The sequence below is a fragment of the Glycine soja genome, chromosome 17, assembly GCF_004193775.1.
Source record: "Glycine soja cultivar W05 chromosome 17, ASM419377v2, whole genome shotgun sequence".
Lineage (NCBI taxonomy): Eukaryota > Viridiplantae > Streptophyta > Magnoliopsida > Fabales > Fabaceae > Glycine > Glycine soja.
The window spans coordinates 3,226,888-3,249,236 of record NC_041018.1 but is presented as its reverse complement, the minus strand read 5'-3'; the positions used below and the strand labels follow the sequence as shown (position 1 = coordinate 3,249,236).

The following is a 22,349-nucleotide window of genomic DNA, read 5'->3' as shown; positions in this document are numbered from 1 at the left end:
GCTGGCTTGTGATATTTTGAGCATCTAAATTACAACTATGACTTCCAAATCGGCATTTAGTATTGGCTCACGGGTGTTTAACAAATATCAAACTAGGCTTCTTGGTGATAATGTGCAAACCTTGATATGTATTAAAATTTGGTTACTAGGATTTGATGAGCAAGGTAAATAATGTGTAATAATTGTTGTCTTTTAATCACTTAACTTAAGTTGATTCTAATATTTATTATCGTTTTGAGTTTTAGGAAAAGAATATGAAGATGTGGAGATAGAGAAAGCTCAAGCTACTTCAAATATGGAATCATTTGTTGTTGGAGATGTTTAAGTTTCATATTTTAGATTTATTGCTTGAATTTTCTTTTGTTAAGATATTATTTATTTTATTGATATAATTGACTAATTGTTGATATTTTATTTACATTTGTGTTGAACTTAATTTGATTGTGTTGTATTTTTATTGAAATTAAAATTCTTTTAAAACTAGGCCCGTGGACCGGCCCGTTTGACCCACGGGACGGACCAATTTATTAGGTTTGTATAAGAATGTGGGATGGACTGGTCCAGTTCGTTGTCAATGTGTGCTTATGCGAGCGGGCCTTACGCAAGGCGGGCCGGCCCGCTTACCCACCCCTATATAAAACCATGTGATGACAAATCTACTAAACATAAGAAAAGCCTCTGTAAAGTTAAAATTGTGATGATAGCTCTTGGGTCCTTAATATTTGTTGTTTGGCTGTTGCAAAAGCTTATCAGGAAGTCCATATCTTTGCTGAAGGGGGTTCTTCTTCCCTTCTGAACAAAGTCATGGAGGCTACAGAAAACCTAAATAATTAGTATATTATTGGCAGAGGAGCCCATGGAGTTGTTTATAAAGTCCTGATGGGTCTAGACAAAGCTTTTGCTGCAAAGAAGATAGGATTTGCTGCGAGCAAAGGTAAGAACTTGAGCATGGCTAGAGAAATTCAAACCCTTGGGAAAATTCGGCATCGAAATCTGGTAAAATTGAAAGACTTTTGGTTGAGAAAATATTATGGTATAATTTTGTTCAGCAACATGGCAAATGGAAGTCTTGACGATGTTTTGCATGGAAAGACACCACCACTAACCTTAGAGTGGAATGTCAGGAATAAGATAACTGTTGGAATTGCTCATGGATTGGTTTATCTCCATTATGACTGCGATCCTCCCATATTGCACCGAGACATCAAGCCAAGCAATATACTTCTCGACTCTGATATGGAGCCTCACATTGTTGACTTTGGTATTGCCAAACTTCTGGATCAATCTTCTTCTGCTTCCGATGCTTCTTCCATTTATGTTCCGAGTACAATTGGTTATATTGCACCATGTTGGAATTCAGAGGAGAAAAGTTTTAGAAACCCTAATTCGAGGAAGAAGAAGCAGGTGAAGAAGAAAATATTTGACAACTTTTCAAATTTTACATCAAAGTCCAGTCTACGTGTCACAATCTGGGATAATTTGTCATGTTAGATGGTCGATGTGACACTAAAATTGCTAACAATACACTTCACTAACAGTGTTACTTTTAAATTTAACGACAAGAACCATTTTACAAAATTTATGCAAAGATAGGAACTAATTTACAAAAGAAATCAAAGTCAGGAACCAAAATACTTATTCATTCGAATAATAAATACAAAAGCGGAAAAATTATCACACACATAAAAAGTGTTTACACTTGGAGTCAACTAGAATGTCATAAGCTCATTAGTCATTAATAAATAATCATTAATTATGGCCAAAAAAAACCCACGTAAGTAACTCCAGCTGCAAAATAACTACAACCAAGAATTTCTAATGCCACCGCCTGTCTGTTCAATGTTCATACGCTTTCATGTAGATCATCGTACTCTAGTAATTTAAAGTTTTGGTTGGCCTCTCATCGTCATCAACAACCTCTTTGTCAAATGTACCGGAAACATTATTGGCAAAACTTATGGATTCTTTCTGTAAATTTGTTGAGCAAAACCGTTTCACCTTGTTAATGTGAAAAGTAAAGCATAATTCCAATACTTATACAACTTAAGCTGAGGAAGCATAGTTCCACACACATATGGAGAGGGATTATTTTAGATTGGTGTAATTTATATTAACTATTTTTTATTCGTGAGAATTAAAAATAGATACTAAGATATTATTTTAGATTGGACTATGTCAGATGTCGTCTTAAAATGTGTTTTAAATTTTATTTTGTCAAAAAATTTAGTTTAATTGATTAAATAAGATAAAATATGTAAGTGAGGTAAATTTTATAATATCATATTTAATTTTTACAAATAAAAAAAATTCATTTTCAAATGCGTACTTTTTATTTGATACCGTAAACAATTTTAAGGAACAGTTTTTTTTTTTTTAAAGAACAGTTAATTATGCATGTTATTTGGTTTTGCTAAATTCTTTCAAAAAAAAAAGTTATAGTTGAAAGTTCAAAGGCTTTCTTTTTTTTTTGTCTAATTTGATCCAACAAATTAAATATTACAACAGAAGTTTCCAAGGCCAAAATTGAGATTTTAACTGAGCCTGTGGATTATGACGTGCAAGAAACAGACAACTCTGTATTTAATTTAATTTTTAAATAGATGTATCTAAAGTGGAGATTAAGTGGGAAATGAATTGAAGCATAAAAAGCTCGTGCTTGTTATGAAAAATGGGCACGAGGAAACGGTGGAGTTGGAGCAGTGTGGGACCAGCACAGCCTCTGGAATCAATGAGAGCCTCTTCTTCCTCTTGCACACAAGTGTTAAAAAAAAAGTGCAATTAGCAACAAATCTTGCAAATCCACACCCCCCACTTGCTCCTGAGCCATACAATACAAAAAAAAAGTCGCTTTTTTTAATTTTTTCTTTCCAATCATGGCTGGTGTGAACCCCGAGGCAGGAGGGTGGAAGGCTTATCCTTCTGTTATGGAGACTGCTCTTGGTAGTAGTGGTGATGGAAGGCGTGGCCATAACATGAATGATGATGGGTCGGTGATGCATTTCTCTGCTACAAGGTGTGTGTGTGTGTGTTTTTGTTGTGTCTTAAGTCTTAACGTGTTTATGTTTATTTCTCTATTTCTATGTATATTATATTCCCTCACCCACAACCCCATGTTGTGTTTCCTTATTTGATGACTTATTTCTTGTGTCCTTTTTTACCCCTTTCGATGTGCATTTACCCAACTGGGTGACTCCTTGTTTGGTTAAAGGTTTCAAGTTTCTGTTGAGACTATACTTAGTGTGATATGGGAACCTATTTGGTCTTAGATTCGGCATTTTTTATGGGGATTTAGTTCATGAAAAGAAGACATCCATGTCTGAAAATGGATTTTGGGCCAATTTGGATAAACTTTTGAATGAATATTTTTTTTTGAAGAAAATAAGAGGTAAAATGAATCAAATTTATCCTATAAATTAAAATTAACTTATGAACCTCAAGTTTTGGAGAGGTTAGACGAGAGATCTTCTAAAAAAGTTGGTGCATAAGCTGATTTAATCTTACAGGAGAAGTTTGATTTAGGCTATGCTTGGATAAAAGTAAGAAACATGTTTTTGGGAATTTCAATACACATTCCCGAATTTCAAAGTACAAAATGAAGAAGGGAGAATTTGTTGCTTGAAAAATAAAAGCTGTTGCTGTTTTTCCCTTCGGGAAAAAAATGACAAAAAGGATAAAGCCTCCGGGAAGATAAGCTTCCCTAAGATGGAATTAGATGCAAAAAAAATTCTGTTTTTCAACCTTTGACTTCACACTTATTTAATTAACCTTGTCAAGTCTAGTATCTTGATACATATATTTTGGTCTCACAAGCAACATCCCAAAGAACCTACTTATAGTGAGTTGTTGAGACTTCACAATCAATCATTGAATACATTGTTTACCAATCTAGAAAATGTAGGAAAGCAAAATGTAATTCTTGAAAAATCAAGTCACATACAGTCTCTATCAATGTCAAACTTATGGATAATTAAATACTGTGTGCTTTCCCCTTCAGGCCAGTGGCAGTGCCATCATCTGGACAGAATAAAGTAGTTCCTAGTCCAACTCAGTTTAGCATCCTCTACAAGGGGAAAATGTGTATCTATGAAGGAATTCCTGCAGAAAAGGTAACTCCTAGCTTGTTGAAAGATGATGTGATAGATGAATATTGCAAAAGTTAGTGCCTATGATGGAATGTATACATGTTATGATTTTGAGACAACTCACATATTTTATTTACTAACAGGTGCGTGAAATAATGTTGATTGCTTCTGTCTCTGCTAAGTCTGCTGAAATGAAGAGTGGGATACCCTTGACTTCATTCATTCCCAAAAGCCCTTCTTCTTCACAGGGAAACTCTACTAATTTGCCTTCACCACAATCAGTCAAGAGTTCCATTCGCAGGCTGCAAGATGGTAACTCTTTTGTTATTGTACTAGATTTTAGATTAGATGATTATCTAACAACTTTCTTGTGTGGCATTCTGTGTTCACTATTAAAAAATTCTCTTTTATTTTAATGCACTAATAGTTCAAGTCTTTTTTGGTTTTTATTTGATTTCCCTCTTCAGAATTTCCACTAGCCCGAAGGCAATCACTTCAAAGATTTCTTGAGAAGCGAATAAACAGGTACTAACAACCTGTCATGTTTAGTGCTGTCTCTAAACAAAGAAGAGGAAAAAAGTCACCGTTTCTGCTAACAAAACTAACATTCTAACAAACTTAACATTTGGCGATAAAAAAAATGTTTAGTGCTGTCTCTAATCATGAATGAAATTCATAAAATCAGGAGCCAGACCCACATAATTTTGTGATTTCTAACAAATATTAACCAATAGTAAAAAGCGTGTTATTGAGTGTTTTGCTAACATTTCTCTTGATGTCAAATATGTTGATTATGTTATTGACTTTGTTTTTGTTTTTGTTTTTGAATAAAGGTTGGCTAACAGATCCCCTTATGCCTTAACAAAAAAAGTGATTCACAACATAGACAACAACTTTTCTCCTGACGACACGCCAGATTTTGGTTCCTTGAACTTGAACTTTCTTTAAGGCAACTAGTGTTGGTTCTGCTCTATGTGAAGTGGTACTTTCTGGAATAGCATTTGCATGCATGTAGAACCAAAGAAACTAATATAACTATGTTATTGCTCTCGAGACCATATTTTATGCCTAATTAGTGAACTTGAATGTGTCAACTATGACATGAAAGTTGGGTTATTTTGGATTATAATGCGTAGAAAATATTCATTATGCTCAGAAAACCTGCCCCTTTTAAATGTTATTCGTAGACCTTAATGTATTTGGACAAATTGATTATCGATTGTGTTGTAACATCAAAGTTGCTTCGTATTTTGGCTGTTCTACCATGTGCAATTTGAATTTGTTTTTTTTTTTTAACATGGATAAGACATTTCAAGAAAATTATATGTATTAGAAAAAAACTGTCATTTTTCATGTGAATTTTTATCAACATATGTATAAATTTAGTATTTACATGATTTTCTTAAAAAGAAAATAGCGTGTTTCAGAATGATAATACTGATTTATTATTAAAGCATGCATAAATTAAACATTACAGCACAGCGGCCACGAGATATAATTTTCCTTTCACACTTAAAAAATCTAGCTCAAGATTAATTAAAATTTTAATCTCTAAACTTTATTGAAATTTTGTTTTTAGTCTTTAAATAAAAGTTTGATTAGTCAAGATTTTTTTAATTTTTTTGAAATTTGATTTTTAATTCTTAAATAATAATTTGATTGGTCAATGTTGTTTACTTTTTTTTCATTAAAATTTTTAGTTTTTAAATTTTTGAAATTTTTTGTTTTTAGTCCATTAAATCTCATTAAATAAATAAAAATAATGAATTTAAATTGTTGTTTGAGAATTAAAAATTAAAACTTTTGAAAGTTTAAATTTTTTGACTATTTAGAACAAAAGTTTAAGGATTTAAAATCGTAATGAAAAAAATTAAGAAGTCTTAACCTTGTCGGACTAAAATTTGAATTTTAAAAAAGTTTAAAAAATAAAAAATTTAATTACTCCTATGTTTTAATAGTCGAATCATCAAATTAAATAATAAATAAATATTAAGTTTTTTTCTTCTAAAAGTACAATTTAATCTATAAATTAAATTTATACTTCAAATGAGACTGATTTTAGTAAACCAAATTTGCTGAACCATTCATCCCACCCATATCAGGAAAATCTTAACTACTCATCCACCCTAACAAGAAAATCTTACACACCACTATTTGTCGGTTGGTTCATCATATGAACAGTATATATTATATATTATATATTATGACACCAAAATAAAAGTCCCGGCTATAATAGTGGAACGTGAATTCATGATGGAAGCGAGCGTCTAAAATAATGGATTTTTGAGGATACGAATACGACATAGCCTTCTCAAGATATAATGAGATATTATACAAAGCATCTTCCAACTTCCATGGCCAAAATATCAATAGACCACTTTATAGGGGATATTTAAGAATACGATACCCTTCTCTAGATATAAAAATGAGTTACAACAATGACCAAAATAACAATCTCCTGCTTAGCTATAATTTTTTTTTTTTTTTTTGTCGGAACTTAGCTATAATGTTAGTGAAGGGGTTTGGACCACCAAACCAATGACTCACATTTTGGGATGTAAGTACTGTTCCACTGTGAGTGGTTTTGGACCACCAAACCAATTAATTAGAAATATATTTTCAATTTCTAATTTGAAGACTTGAAAGTGGTGATCCTCAGGCCAGTCTGTCAAACAATATTAAAAACAAAAAGGTCTGAATCAATTTTTTTCAACCATTATGTGTAGCATTGAAATTTAGCAGTAGTCACATAACAAAAGAAAGAATGAATGCTTCTAATTCATTGGTTATCAGGCAATTACCCTTCATCTCTGGATGCTTGGAAAACAAGGCATTTCTAGCAATTTTGGCTTCCTTTGACTTTTCATCAACCAATTTCAGCTGAAACACAGAAAGATTATCAAATTCCTAAGACCTGCTTAATATTAGAGAAAGCCCAGAAATGGTTTCTTTTATGATTTTCCAGAGTTACATGAATATTGGTAAGAACATGTATGCCAGTATGGATACAAGTACAGGTATGCAAAAATTTACATAAACTAGTGTACAAGTACAGTGGGTATAGAAATATAAAAATCTAAAGTAATTAAATCATAAGATAAGTTTTCATAATCTTCTAACTCAAGTATGAAAAAATATTTAAAGGCACAATGTTTGAAGGTAGCAAAGTAACAGTGCGTTTCATTTAGTAGAACCACTGTAACAAAACTTGGTGATTTCATGGACTGATTTGTAAGTTAGTAATGAGTACTGAATACATACTCGTGTCCAATAAGTACCGGGACTGGATATGTGACCAGTATGCCTACACCAACCATCTAGGAGTACCCATACATCATATCATATGTTCTTGAAGGTAAGTGTTGAAAAGATTAGAAGTTTCTGCAGGACCTTAACAAGTTGAAATTAACAAATCAATATACAACAGACTTAATTCCATAACAATTGAATCGCATTCCAACTTTTGTGACGATATCAGCATCAACTTATGGAAGCATATCATGTATATTTGATAGAATCAATTAGGAGCAATCTTATGAACTAATTAAGGAGTGGACATTGTTATAACTAGAATTGACGTATTCCAATTAATACTAGCATACACACATAGTCCTTGTGTGGACTGTCCAGACACAATTCATCACTATTCCCCAATTAGATCATTCTTAGAGTGCCGTATGTTCGTGTGTTTGGAAACTCGTTGAGAATGGAGAAATCACGTTTGGGATGTGGAAGCTAAAACTATTAGATTTTGAAAATAACATCTGAAACATGGAACCAAACACGCTGTAAAAGCAGGTTTCAACCTGCCTTTCCCAACATGATCATATCGGATATAATTCAATTATTCACACACCTTTGCGGTTAGAGAAATTTTGGAACAAGTAGGGTTCATTGGGTCTCTCCTGCCACAGGTCCCAAGAGGGAATTCACTGACTGTGAATGAAGCTTTATCATTAGGTAGTCCATCACTAAATGAAACCACATTCCTGCATAAAGATAATTTTCCATAACAATAACTTGTAAGTATTTGAGATTAACAAATCCAATGGTCAATAATGTAGAAGGTAGCACAAAAGAAATACGGAATAGAAATTTAGAGCAGAAAAAATGAAAAAGAAGGATAGTGAAGAAAGGGAGCTCCACCCAAATCAGCTGAGATAGTACTGCAAAGAAATGAATTCTGAAGTGTTATTCCAATTAAGAAAATAAAAGGAGTTGAGTTGAGAGAGAGAATGTGTGTACTTTAAGACTCCCCAGAAATTGAGGCAGGAGCATCATCTGGGTCAGGTTTTTTTGGGATCGACATCAACAACAAGAACATCTTTTTCTTTTTTACTCTGTCTACTATCCTTCAGCCTCTCAGGCTTAGATTGGATTAAGAATCTATCCCAACACACTCCACCTAGTTCCAGGCGAATAAATAAATCCTCACTATGTATGATTTTTTTTTAATAAAAAATTCAACGAGAATATCATTATATTTCTTTTTTTTAACATTTACCTCTTTCATTTTCTTAGTATTATTTCTAAACAAGTAATGTAACCTAAAATTTATAATAAATAAATATTTTTAACTCAAAAATAAAAATGAAATTAATGAATATAAAAAGCTAAGAAAAAATCTTTAAAACATTCTCGTTGAATAATAATAGTAAACTGTTAAAATACTCTTGAATAATATCTATTCTAATAAAAGATTGAATTTTTTATTTTTTCAAAATAAATTATTAACCAATATTCATTGCGTAATCAATCATACTGTAAAACAAATTTTCAAAAAAATTCTAAGGGGTGTGTGAATAGCAGCCCCTTATTTCGTCTTAAATAACATCTTTCTCCATTCCTCTCGGACTGGAAGTCTGAAACAATCATGTCACAGCTCGTAGCCCAGTTAGTTCTTTAGTTAAAACATAATAAAACATAATACGAAGAACCGGTCTCCAGATCTTTCGTAATTTTGCAATAAAGATTCCGTATTCAAATACTAGTGTTATCTTGGCATAAAGTTTTACCCATTTCATATTTAACAACATTAAGCTTTGCAAATGCAGTGAGAGAGAAATAAACCAAAAAGTAAAATAAATAAATAAAAAGCATCGGGGTTCCACCAATTTAAATATTATGGGTCCGGGTTTCAGTTATATTTCTCTCTCACTCTTTCCCTGCATACTGAAAAATTAAAAACAATTGCAACTCCTCAAATACGACTTGCGCAGAACATTGCATAACAATCATGCCTGTAAACGATGGCCAAACCAACTTCAAACTCCGATGTCCTTATTTAACAACAAAAGTCCACATGTATGATCAACATAAGCATCAAGGGTCTACAGGACAAAAACACAAGCTTCACAACAGCAGGAAGAGATTGCATTCAGCGAAGTTTACAATATACTATCCTACAATCCACCTTCGTTACTTAGTGCGCACTACGCATAATTCCATGCAAGTAACCACCAGTCATTATGAGGGACACAAGTGACACAACACCTGCTGGAAAGACCTTCCCGGATTTCTTGAAACGAGAACCCATCACCCCAAGAAGTGCAGCAGATATGCCTATATGTGGGGAGTAAAGCAAACGAAAACAATATCAGACGTGAGAGCAGAGGATAGTGCATAAACTTAACTAATAAGCTCAACACTGGAAACTCATAAATGTATATCTATTTCAAAAACAAACTCAGGTACTCAAACCTAAAGAACTCTGAACTAGAGTTCTAAAATTGTCAGGCTTATCAAACATTGATTAGGTGATAATCAACTTTAAAGCATAAATCCTGAAATGCAAACCACAATTTCTGACTATAATTATGCAAGAGTACATCCTGGTCTCTTCCATGATCAGTTGAACAACTTACAACACTATTTTCGTTTTGTTTTTTGGTAGGTTCTATAAAATCTTATATGCTTGAATAAGAAATTAATTTAGATTTTAATCTTAAGAGAGAGTTCAGAATTCTGGGATAACCAAACAATAAAGCCTTATATATTAAATTTGGGTCCTCACTCTTGAGAATCGAAAGTGGTGACTTTTACTAATCTACTCTCTTATGGTCTTACTTTGTGGAAGTTCAAGAATATATACACAATAATTATTTTCATAAGTACTAATGCATTCTTCTTAAAGAAATTACCTTTTTTTATACAGAGAAAATTCCTTAGGATTGTAAAAATAAAGCACAGAAAGGAATGTATCCATCTCAAAGAATTTTCTATGGCATTATGAAAATAAAGCACAAAAAGAAATGCATCCTTTCTATTATCAGATGAGAAGCAGTTTCCTAAGATGGGCTTTTACGTTTAACCAATAAGTCAGTCAGATATGCTGACAAACTATTCACTTACCAAGGCCAACAGATGAAGCAAAAACAGGCCTTCCTGGTAGCTCAGTATAAACAAAATACAGCAGTGATGCAGACAAACCCCCAGCCAAAAGTGACTTGTTGCTGCCACTCTTTAGATAACCCATTACACCACCCACTGCCAAAAACCATAAAAAAGATCGTTATGCAGAGGTCACAAGGGAAGGCAAAAAAATAAAGAAGACAATGAAAAATCATAGACCAATCCATTGGACATATTATACTGTAAACAACCTAAATACGTGACCAATACTCTAAAAATCACTTTCTACCTTGTGCAGGACCCTATAACTAGAAAGCACTAATATGACATGGCCACACAGGATACACGAGAATACAGTAAATTCTAAAAATCATAAGGCACGACACAACTAAGACCCAAATTACAAGGTATAAAATTAAGCATGAGCACATTATACAAAAGAAAATGTCCTAGTAAGCATAATATAATGTTATACAATTTATCTAACTATTACTAATTACTAATATTATCATCGGTATTGGTATAGAAGTCCAAAAAAATTATAGTTTCAGACACATTCGCATGTCAGACACGACATTGCTACTAATTTTGAAGCGCGCTTCCTTACCCTACAATTCGTGAAAAATTGCAGCAAAAGATGTAACTCAAATAATAGAGATTAAAGTAACCTAATTAACATCTGAAATTCCAACGAATCAAACACATTGTCGAGGAAATTCTATACATCCAAAATGCTTTTAGTTGAATTGAAATAGTTAGGAAAGAGAATCAGAATCAAGGGTTTAGTAACAATTAATCTTGTAACAGTACTTAAGTGAGTGAGAGAGAGAGAGAGAGAGAGAGAGAGAGGTACCTCCGACGAGTGCAGCATAAGCTAGAGTGAATTTCTGAGACATCAACAGAGCCATTTTCCTCTTGTCACCGTCCGATCCTTCCTCGCCCTTGCTATCATCACCTCCTCCGCCTCCTCCACCACCGCCGCCGCCGTTAGCGTTTCCGTTAGCACCGCCGCCGCTATTATCGAGATCGGGTTGAGTTAGGTCTAGCGAAGTAGCGGCCTTGGAGTCGGAGGAGACAGCGGCGTACAGGTGTGGGTTGGAAGGTGTCAAATAACCAAATGCAGCAGCAGGGAAATGAGATTGAGAGGCAAAGAGAGAGATATTAATGGGAGATCGATAAAAGATTGTGGGCCTACTAAGAGAGAATGAGCCAAGAGTTGAAACTGAAACACCCAAACACTCTGCCATTGACACCCTTCTCCTCCCTTCTTTCGATTTCTTTCAACAATTCATTCTCTCACACTTTCTTAATTAGTAATTAATAATAACTTGACGGTTGGTTAATGATCAAAAAATTACTACGGAGTACATCATAATAAACAACTAGTTATTTTGAGTTTTCCAATCATACTTTTGTTTCTAACTCTTTCTATCATCTAAGAGACCAATATCTTTTACAAAAATCATGTATTATTTTTTGATACTCAAGATATTTCTGCGGAGTAGTATAAAAAATAATATTATTATATTTTTTTACTACTTTTTCTTATAGATTTTCTTACTTCTTTATAAAAGAATATATTTAATATTTAAAACACAAAGTAAGTAAGAGGATTAATAAGAAGATTCAAAAATATTCATTAAAAAATATAAAACAAAACAATTCAAACAAGTAATTACATTTTATTGGTTACTTAAAAATTTAATTAATGAATAAAAGAAGATTAAATAATGTATGTACAAATATCCGTTTATTTTGTAAAAAAAGTTTCCTTTATCAATAATTTTAATCTTTTGTTCCCTAAATTCTTCTTCCTATTTTAAATTTTTGTTCGAACAATACTCCCTCTATTCCTCATTCTTGGCGAAGATAACAGAGATTATGATAAACCTGTCTCAAACCTTCCTTGATTAGTTAATAGAAGAAATTTTGTTGAAATTGTCATAAAAAATCTCTATTACGTTTCAAATATGTGTAAGTCTTGGTTTTTTCTTATTTATGATCCTCAATTGCTAAATTGCATTTTGACCTAGCTATTGTACCCATCCATCGACTTCTTATGATGATTATGCGAAATTAATCTTTAACTTTCCAAATCTATCACCCCATCCCTATCACAAATAAGGTATATGTTGTGGGTTCTTGTAAAGGATTTATTTATGTGATTATTTCATTTGATGTGATGGAAAAGATGTTTGTGTATCTGTTTGTCGGCTTACGTGACTCATGGGACTAAAGTTTGGATGATGAAAGAGTAAAAAGTGCAACCATCTTGGACTAAATTATTAGTTGCTATACTAATTGTTCTTCTCCACTTTTCCCAATATGCTTAACCAAAAATAGTGAAATTTTGGTATGTGATAGTTGTGAAATATCAATGAGACTTAATGACAAAGGAACACTTCTTCAGCGTCACAAAAACGAAGGGTGTAGTATATATGATGTACCAAAATGTGTTATGTATAGAGAGAGTTTGTTGTCACTTCCTGGGGACTTGAAGAAATTAACCAAGTAAAGATGAAGGACAATAACATACTAGAAGAATTCATTTATGTAATGTTTTCTAACCTTTTTCTTTGTTTTATTATTATTTGATATGCATAATGAAAAATCAATGTAAAATTATATGTAGAATGCATGATATACATGATTTGATTCCTTAGTCTGTCATGTAGTATCCCTTTCATAATGCATAGATAATTTTTCTTTTTGTGTCAAAAAATGATGCAAGAAGTTTGACTTAATTGTATTTGGGGAAAATATTAATAGTTTTTTATAATTACACTTAATTGGACTATGATAACTGATGTGCATAAGTAGATTATGTAATTAAAACATATAAAAATTAGCAATATTCTTCTATTTTATTACTTCTTTTTGTGTGAATCATTGGAATTTTGGCATCCTCAGGATTTTTGTGTAGTAGATGCCTTAAATTGCTAATTTATACTATTTCGATAGTTTTTATTCTGTAGAAACATGAGCAAGGGATAAGAAGAGAAGTTGAAGCACGAGGATTCGCGCTTAGCGCCCCAGGTTCGCTTAGCGAGTTGTTGTCGCTTAGCGGAAAGGTCTCCGTTTAGCGCAAAGAAGCAACTTGGAGAATCTGAAGTCATGCGAAGGGGTGCTTAGCGCATGTTGCGCGCTTAGCGCGTAGACACGCTCAACGCAAAATGAATTTTTAAATGAAAAAAAAGAGAAGAAAAAGGGGATGTTCGTATGGAGACAGGACAAAGCCTTAGAGCTTGAGGAATAAGAAGAAGACAGTCATTGGGAGCCACTCCTCTTCCACTAATTCATCTTCATTCTTTGTCCCTTCATACACTCTTTTTATATAGTTAAGCCCTTCATGACTACGAGGGGCTAAACAACCCATTGTTTAAGAGCTTTCCACCAAACTTTCTTGATGTAATGACGCTCACTATCTATTTAATATTATTACTAGTTTCATTGTCTCTTTATGTGCTTATTTCCATGTATTTGGTTTGATCACCCATTTATATGCTATGCTAGGATTTAGGCATTGGAAAATGTGGTTAATCCTTAGTACTAGAAAGAACATCTAAAATGCTTCATTGCTAAGGATAGTGTGAGGTGATTTAGCCCGTTTATACATCTCTATTAGTCATGTAGTTCAACTAGTTTAGTTCTTGAAGGATCAAGAAAGGAACTAAGGGAATTAGGCTCTCTCATGTGAGGAATCACAGTTAGAATACTTTAATAGATGTAGGTGATAACTAGAGTACTATTAAATAAAGACAAATTAATTATCTTACATCAAAAGAAGTTTCGGTAGGAAGCCCCCAACATAATCAACTATTGCATTCACATTTCTTCGCCATTCCTAGTGTTTGTTTTCTTTGCTCAACCTTAGTCTAAAATCATATAAATATTTAATTTACAAACAAAATGACTCAAATCGCATTTCTTAAATTCATTCATTAATTGCACACAAATTGGGTATACACTATCTCGAGTACAAAGAAAATTCTTGCGGAAACGATACTCGATCTTACCGTTTTAGAATATTACTTGGACAAATTGGTGCACCTGTCAATGAGTTAACTGACTATATTTGCCCATGGATGATTGTAGCATATTTAAGTGATTTTGGTGATAATTATGCAATTGTAATATTGTTGTTAACAACACCAAATCCTTTAGTTTTAAAGCCCTTGATATGTTTATATTTATTTGTAATCATTGTAATTATGGCCTAAAATAATTATAGGAATTACTAGTGTGCACATTATCTTGTATATATTTCTATCCAAATCAATGAAAAAGGCAAGAGATTCAACCTCGTATCTTTAGTTTTATAACTTGCTTAGGATAACCGAAGACAATTTGAATGAAAAACTATGTAAGAAAAATAACTATAGTTTTGTGTGAATATTCCAATTAGGATTTCCTTTGAGATTTCACACTAAAATTTTAAATGTGATTGTTTTTTTTAAATATATTTAAAAGTACAAGTTAGTGAAACTTGCATGATTGGAGTTAGTACGTGTTATTTAGTATCTTTATTTTTTTTTCTTTTAAATATAGACATTGTGTTTGTAGTTTAATTTATGTGTCTTACATACCTTTATACAATTATCAGGTTAAGGCGCTACTTATAGGCTATTTTGTTGTTACACATTTTGAATTGAAGTTATGGAGATATTCATCTTAGTCGGGAGCTAATATTAGGGAGAGAGTGAAATGGGTTGAAACTTATCAAGTTGTTATTGATCTTGTCTTGCGTGTCATTGGTTTAAGTTGTTCCTTAATTATATTGATGTAAACAAGTCTTTTGTCTTATATAATTTGACAATATCTCGAGATATATTCATGTACAATGAATTTATAAATTGTAGTTTCATCATAATTAATGGCAAGGTAAAAAATTGCATTTGAAATTTATAAATTTGTTCTATACTTGTCCATTGCCAAATATTGTTTCAATTTTTGTCCTGAACTTTGTTTGGAGTTGCTATGTTTTCTGTTATGTGGATGGAAGAGCTCGGGATGAAGATTGATGTTTTGCACAATGAAGTGAAGATCATAAAATACTCAATTTTTTCATTATTTTATATGTTGATATTTTATTTCATGTTGTGGCTAGTTTAGGGATGATGTAAGAAATTAGTAACATTGAATGAAATGGTAATGTAACCGTTGGTTTAAGGATGATATAACTCAAAAAAGTTTATAACACAAGAATGAAATTATTATAAAATGTTATTACATAATGAGTTGCAAATTCGTAACTCAAATAAATGGGCAGAAGTTTATTTGTTGATTTACATTACTAAGTAGTGTAGAACATCAAGGGTTGGGCTTTATCTTCAAATAATGCAATAAAAATGCTTTGTTATACTGGCTATGGAGATCATTAGACATTCTAAGTGTCACTCACAAAAGGTTGGAAAAGAAAATGACAAAAGAGATCAATGGATAAAGGTAACAAATGAGACACATGTTTGTGTGTTACCTAAGTAATACAAATCAAAACTTTTCAATGACATTTTAATCACGTTGAGTATTACTCACATTATATTTCATTGGCAATACATCAGAATTAGAAGTGTTACATAGGCACAAATGTTAAGGTTAATGAATGAGACTTATAACATGATTAATTTGTTGTCATTTTTTCACATTTTGAAATTAAATTCAAAATTTTCATTTTTTAAAGATTAATTTATTAGAGATTTACACTTTAAGGACTAAAATAGTTATTTACTCTAAAAAAATTATATAAAATTAAATTTAATGATTGTCACTTCAATTGAAATGTTTAAAATGTTGTATAGTGTAAACGTATTATATATAAATAAAATTTTGTTTATATTTATAATAAATTTATTTCCTTAAATTTTTTTAATTAACTATCATTTTAAGAACCAAAGATATAATTAATATTTTTATAGATTTAAATGTGTTTTTAATTCCTATAAATGAGTTAGTTTTGATTTTGGTCTTTGTAAAAATAAAATAAAATTATATGCACTAATCATGTAAATTAATTTTACAATTTTATCGAATCACAACTCATAAGTTTGTTGATTTTTTACAAAATTATCTTAAAATTTCTACCAACAATGATTTGTAACTGGATAACGATGTAAAATTATTTTAAATTGTCAGGATGTCACCACTAATTTTTTTAATTGTTTTTTGTGTTTAATAAAATGTAAAATGACCATTTCAAGCGGCATCCACTCGTATTTATGGTACCATATTAACATGTGACGTTTTAAAATTTTATTTTTAAAATCTTAAAAAGAATTATGTTTTTCTAGCTTAAAATGAAGCAAAGTTTTGACTGGATGAAAATAAAATAATAAGTTTAGACTTTGAATGGAAGAAAATCTAAGAAAAATATTTTAGAAAGACCAATTTAAAATTCATTCATTTTACAAGAACAAAAAAAAATAGTGATTTTAAATTTTAAAATATTAAAAATCAAAAAAATAATTCAAAAAGACCAAAATTAAAATGCGCTCGTTTTATCGAAACTAAAAATATATTTAAAACTTATTTTATGATAAGATTTAAGTAAAGAAATATCTAATAACTCAAAAGATACATATATGAAAAAGTTTTATTAATATCAAACATCAAATTCAGAAAGAAAGAAAACCAACTATCAAATTATTCCCCATAACGACATATATAAACATTCTGAAAAATATTTGTAACAAACTAAATAGATTTTAATCATTCAAAACAATTATGTTATCCATGATTCATGATTTTCAAAACTCTGAAATTTTCACGAACCATGATTCACAAATTGTATGAAAAGAATTTCTCCAACCAAAGACTCCAAAATGATTCTGCTACTCTTGCTACCGTAAAAGGTATCATTCATCTAAAAGAATATGCACTTGTATGAAATCTGTGGCTATAATTTTTCTGCAAAAGTGGTCAATTGTGAGCATCAAGCTCGTTTGTAAGTTATAACCAATAACCAATCCACAAGTCCATCTTTAATCCGCATCAACTCCTTGGCTTGTCTGACTGGCATATCTGGGTAGTCTGATTCTACCAACGAATATATTAGCATCCCTGATTTTTTTTGGCAATATAAGTAAAGAAGTGTATATAATAAATTTATTTCGCTAAAAAAAGTATTTCTGAAAAAATAATATATCTACAAAGATTCTATTAAAATCAAACATAAAATATTTTCATTCCCAAAATATGCATATACATTCTCAAAAATATTTATAGTTAAATAAATAAGTTTTGTTTATTCACAAGAATTATGATACCGTGAATCATGAATAATCACCAAGAGTCCTATCTTTCAAGAATTATGATACCATGTACGATTTTTTTCCCTTGTCAAATACTCTTATAAATGTTTCTGCTAGTCTTGCTAACATAAAACATCCAAAAATCATTCATCTAAAAGGATATGCACTTAGATGAAATCTATGCCTATAATTTTTTCGCACAAGGACTAAATTCTGATGAGCATCCAACTCATTTGTAAGTTATAACCAGTAGACAACTCCTCCAGCTTTAAAGCAACATTAACTCGTTGGTGTGTCTGGCATATCTGGGTAATCAGATTCCTCCATAACTAGTGGATGAATGTCAGTTGAAGGATTATATTGCTGAATTACCATAACTGATGTAACATTGGAGAAATCTGAAGAAGCCATGTAGCTTCCAACAGGTCCAAGTTCTGGACAATCACTTCTGCTAATCAAAGGTGCTACTGATGGCATTCTACCAACCAATATTAGATTGCTCCTATTCATTTCCTTTAATGCTGCTTCAATATCACCTTTGCTTGCCACCAGTTTTTGCTCATGCTTCATTGACTCTTGGTTGTTGTTGTTGCATGCACTTAAAAACTCACTCCACAATTGATCATCTTGTTGTTTATCATCATAATAATTGCCACCAACCACTTCGAATGCTTTCTTGTCCTTGTTTGATGACACCCCAACCAATTTAGCACCAAAGGCCAATGATGTCCCAGGTGGAGGCATAAACTTAACCACATTGAGCAAAATCCCCGGGTGCTCAGCCATTCTCATACCATAACAAAGTGCTTCACGATCATCACGTCCTCCAAAGAAGGGCACAACAACCTTATAAGACACATCACTAGCTGGGACTTGGCTTGTCCCTCCAAAACCTCGATCAACCAAAATACCCACTGAGCAAGGAGCATGGCTTAGCACAAGCTGATTCATCACATGGAATGAATGTCCTAGTGACTCCATTGATCCATCCACACGTTGATGTTTGTGGAATGGAAGGATAATCATGGCTGCACATTTTCGGTGGGCACTAGTACAAATATCCTCATGGATGCTATTGAGAGCAGAGATGGCTGTCATGGGGCGCACATTGACACTGCTTAGTTTCTCATAAGCCTGAAAAGCAATGATCATTTGATCTTTGTCATCCTGTTTCTTGTTCCAAAAGGGCATGCCATTCCTACGTGCCTTGTGAACCATTGTGATTGCTGAAGATCGCTCTGAGAGTTCCACCAGGTGCATTGCATATATGCAAAGCTTTCCTCTCTTTCGAATTCCGCGGGAAGACTCTATGAGATTGATTAACGTGGGGATGTTGCGGGAGGTGTGGAAGCAAATTAGCATTCGAAGCTCAGTGTCAGGATCTCTGCGCTGAATTGTTTTGTGTTTGTAAGGTGCTCCTCTGCGAGCTGGTTTATAAACAGCCATTACTATTGGGGTGGTGATGAAGGTGGTAAACAATGCCATGAGAACACAAATGGCAAATGCTTGGTCATTCAACACCTGCATTGCAAGAAGAAGATTCACAATCAAATATAACAATGAAGTACAAGTCTTTTATAAATTATGTCAACAATTAAAAGACATGTGTGTGTGAGCCAAGGAAAATCAGTGTTTGTTATGATGAATGGATATATTATATATACCTTACGGTCCTTCCCTATGTTGAGAACGATGAGTTCTACCAAGCCCTTTGTGTTCATAAGAAATCCAAGTGCCACGGCTTCATGAGAAGGCACCTTGCAGATTAACGACACAACGATTGTGCCAACAATCTTCCCAAAGCAAGCATTGAATATAACAAGCACCAACATTGCCCAAGAAAGTCCTCCACTAATACTTGCCACATTAGTCTTCAAGCCACTAGACACAAAAAACAGTGGCAGGAAAAGGCCAGACACCAAGTCTTCTATCTTCTCAATCAACACCCCAGAAAAGGAACCATCTTTGGGCATAATGGTACCAAGCACAAAAGCCCCAAAGAGGGCATGGATTCCAATAGTATCAGTGACAAAGCTACAAGCCAAAACCAGTGTCAATGTGATGCATATGTAAACCTCCTTCACTGGCTCACCCTCGGGGGAACGGTTAGCCATAGCTACAAGCAATGGCCTAATGGCAAATACAGCAAAGAGAACAAAAGCAACACCAGAGAGCAAGACCCAGAGAGGAACTAAGGGGGATCCATTAGAACCAGAAATGGCTATGGCAAGTGCAAGAAGAATCCAGGCTGCAACATCATTGACAGCTGCAGCAGACATTGCTATGCGACCAACATCAGTGGTGAGGAGTTTGAGCTCAGCTAGGATCCTTGCAAGGACAGGGAAGGCAGTGATTGAGAGTGCAACACCCATGAAGACAAGAAAGGAAACTGGCTCAGCACCTTTGGACACGGTGGCTCTAAGAGCAAAAGAAGTGCCAATGCCAAGAACAAAAGGCACAGTGATTCCACAAAGGGCAATGCCTAAGGCCTTGTGACCAGTACGACGAATCGCACGCATGTCAAGCTCAAGACCAACTAGAAACAAGAAAAACAAAAGACCAATGTTGCCTAGTGTGTCAAGAACCGTTATGCTTTTCTTTGGGAAAACCGTGTTCAGAAACTTCTCATTTCGTCCAATTGCAGATGGCCCAAGTAGTATTCCTCCCTGCATTTTTTAATAACAACAAATCCAATGAGTGGTTGTATTCAATTCAATTATTCATATATATACCAAACTTTTCTTCGTATCCACTTTGACCACATTTTTCCCTTCCCATCTCTATATTTATTTTCCACCATATCAACTATTTATTTATTTTTGATGGTCAAGGTACTTCCAACCTAAACTCAGAATAATTCTCAGGTTACACAGATTAAGAAATTGACCACTCTTAATGCATGGTTTTTACATAGACAATCACTGGAAATCGAATACCACACAACATCAATTATCACATTATCGATTTTCTCTCACTTCTTTATTTACACTAATATTCATGACCATTTTTTCAGATATCCTATTTTTTTTTATCTCTACGTTAACTTCTTTAATTGTTCAGAAAATATTGTTATGCTCTTTATATATTATACTAATTTCTTCAATTATTTTAAAAAATTACACATTTACACTATGTATTTTTGTAAAGGATAGAAAGACATGGAATTGTGTGCAATATAATTGTTTATATAGAGAGTTGGTGTAATTTATTCCTTAAAATAACATAAAGATCCCTAAGATGATCATCTTGTGCTTATTGAGAACCAATCAAATTAAATGGTTCTATTTCTTATTCTTAATGTTTTTTATCTTGGTTTAGTAAGAACAAATCTTACGAAGCGGAGGCCCTTATTTTCATATTTATCATTCCATATCTTAATAAGTTAATCCCAAATTTATTTATGGGAAGAAAATAAGGTTGAGTCAAGTTTGATGATAATAATAATAATAAAATGATGAGTGTCAACGCAAAGGTTGACGCAATAGTATAATAAGACTCATTTGCTAAAAAAATCTATTTAGGGAAAAATAGTAATTAATTCTTATTATCCTGTGTACAAAAAATTTGGATCAATACAAATCACGTAATCGAAGATTAGTCTCTAAGATGGAAACAGCCGTGGGTGTTCTCAGACCCAGCATTAAAAAGAATGATGAGTGCAAAAATACATCAGCAACCATTGCTGGAAAGGGCAACTTATTTGCTAATGATGAAAAAGCTATAAAGAATGATAAATAAATAAATAATGAGAAAAGGGAAAAGAACTTACAATGATCTCAGCAATGACTCGGGGTTGTCTGAGGGGTCTGCAGAGGAATGCAATAAATCTAGTAAAAAAGACGACCAAACAAATCTGGAGGATTAACAGAGGAAGCGCATAATCGAGCGGGTTCTCATGTTGGAACGCCCCATTCGACGTTGCCTTCATGGGTGCTGGGCATGACGCGTTGTTACTCGTCGCCATCATGCGTGCGTGCGTGCGTTTCTCTCACACGATACCAAACAATAACTTGATTTTAAAAACAATGTTGGTTTGGTTTGATTTTCAGTTTTCAGAAACTCATCAAAGTGAAGAAGAAGTGATGTGCGCGCGTGCGTGCCTATGTGTTGTTCGACGAAAGGGATAGATCCTCCACTTCTATCCTGTTATGTTCTATATATAGCACGCCTCTGTAACTTTCTATAACTAATTACCACTACATAGGCGCACTTATTTGTGGTGAGATCACACTTTCACTTTTTTATAGGAGAAAAACTTCTTTCAATACTATAACAACTTAGTTAATTTGTTAGATAGCATTCCATTCCTAGATTTTTTAACAATTCTTAGTTGACCGTACCGAATGAACTAGTTAATTAATCAACTGAAAATCTAAAATTAAAATACAAGATTATCCATTACGTCCCTTCCTATATTTGTTTAATTTTATGATTTGTGATAAGATCTCCCTCTCTCGAGTCTCTTTTTTTTCTGACCTCATCTTATTATCGCTATCTATTGCTTTGGTGGTTTTCTATCTCACCAAAACGTGTACACTTTCCGCTCTTCATCATATGTCATTTCCACCACTACCAACAAGCCTTACTTTATTTTTAGTATTATTATCACGAGAACGACGACAAGAACAATGTGTAAAGTGCTCATGTGTCAATTTTATGTAATTGGAAC

At 32.9% G+C, this 22,349-nt stretch overlaps 5 protein-coding genes across 9 annotated transcripts; 2 read left to right on the top strand and 3 right to left on the bottom strand.

The window, feature by feature from the left end:
• The first annotated feature begins 879 nt into the window (after nt 1–879).
• LOC114393494 (receptor-like protein kinase) lies at nt 880–1,550 on the top strand. Its single transcript, XM_028354854.1, has 2 exons — nt 880–1,404; nt 1,539–1,550. Exons 1-2 carry the CDS (start codon nt 880–882, stop codon nt 1,548–1,550), a joined length of 537 nt encoding a protein of 178 aa, XP_028210655.1.
• Nucleotides 1,551–2,675: 1,125 nt separating this feature from the next.
• On the top strand, nt 2,676–5,342 carry LOC114392342 (protein TIFY 3-like). Its single transcript, XM_028353431.1, has 5 exons — nt 2,676–3,013; nt 3,995–4,106; nt 4,226–4,394; nt 4,550–4,607; nt 4,916–5,342. Exons 1-5 carry the CDS (start codon nt 2,874–2,876, stop codon nt 5,028–5,030), a joined length of 594 nt encoding a protein of 197 aa, XP_028209232.1. The 5' UTR covers nt 2,676–2,873; the 3' UTR covers nt 5,031–5,342.
• A 994-nt stretch (nt 5,343–6,336) lies between these two features.
• LOC114392645 (protein CREG1-like) lies at nt 6,337–8,521 on the bottom strand. 5 transcript variants are annotated; one of them, XR_003662353.1, is made up of 5 exons: nt 8,328–8,502; nt 8,229–8,248; nt 7,939–8,071; nt 6,884–6,962; nt 6,337–6,747 (listed from the first exon to the last, which is right to left on the bottom strand). XR_003662353.1 is itself a non-coding variant. In XM_028353856.1 (3 exons), exons 1-3 carry the CDS (start codon nt 7,975–7,977, stop codon nt 6,626–6,628), a joined length of 240 nt encoding a protein of 79 aa, XP_028209657.1. In that variant the 5' UTR covers nt 7,978–8,321; the 3' UTR covers nt 6,337–6,625. The 5 variants fall into 5 exon arrangements, 1 of the variants encoding a protein (XP_028209657.1); XR_003662354.1 differs by adding an exon at nt 7,344–7,472 and having other exon boundaries at nt 6,690–6,747; nt 7,939–8,248; nt 8,328–8,521; XR_003662352.1 differs by having other exon boundaries at nt 7,939–8,248; nt 8,328–8,504.
• Nucleotides 8,522–9,276: 755 nt separating this feature from the next.
• LOC114394113 (protein FATTY ACID EXPORT 2, chloroplastic-like) lies at nt 9,277–11,778 on the bottom strand. Its single transcript, XM_028355688.1, has 3 exons — nt 11,287–11,778; nt 10,434–10,568; nt 9,277–9,644 (listed from the first exon to the last, which is right to left on the bottom strand). The coding sequence occupies exons 1-3, from the start codon at nt 11,678–11,680 to the stop codon at nt 9,505–9,507; spliced, it is 669 nt and encodes a 222-aa protein (XP_028211489.1). The 5' UTR covers nt 11,681–11,778; the 3' UTR covers nt 9,277–9,504.
• A 5,857-nt stretch (nt 11,779–17,635) lies between these two features.
• On the bottom strand, nt 17,636–22,003 carry LOC114391862 (cation/H(+) antiporter 19-like). Its single transcript, XM_028352854.1, has 3 exons — nt 21,450–22,003; nt 19,345–20,346; nt 17,636–19,201 (listed from the first exon to the last, which is right to left on the bottom strand). Exons 1-3 carry the CDS (start codon nt 21,645–21,647, stop codon nt 17,960–17,962), a joined length of 2,442 nt encoding a protein of 813 aa, XP_028208655.1. The 5' UTR covers nt 21,648–22,003; the 3' UTR covers nt 17,636–17,959.
• Between the last annotated feature and the right edge of the window lie 346 nt (nt 22,004–22,349).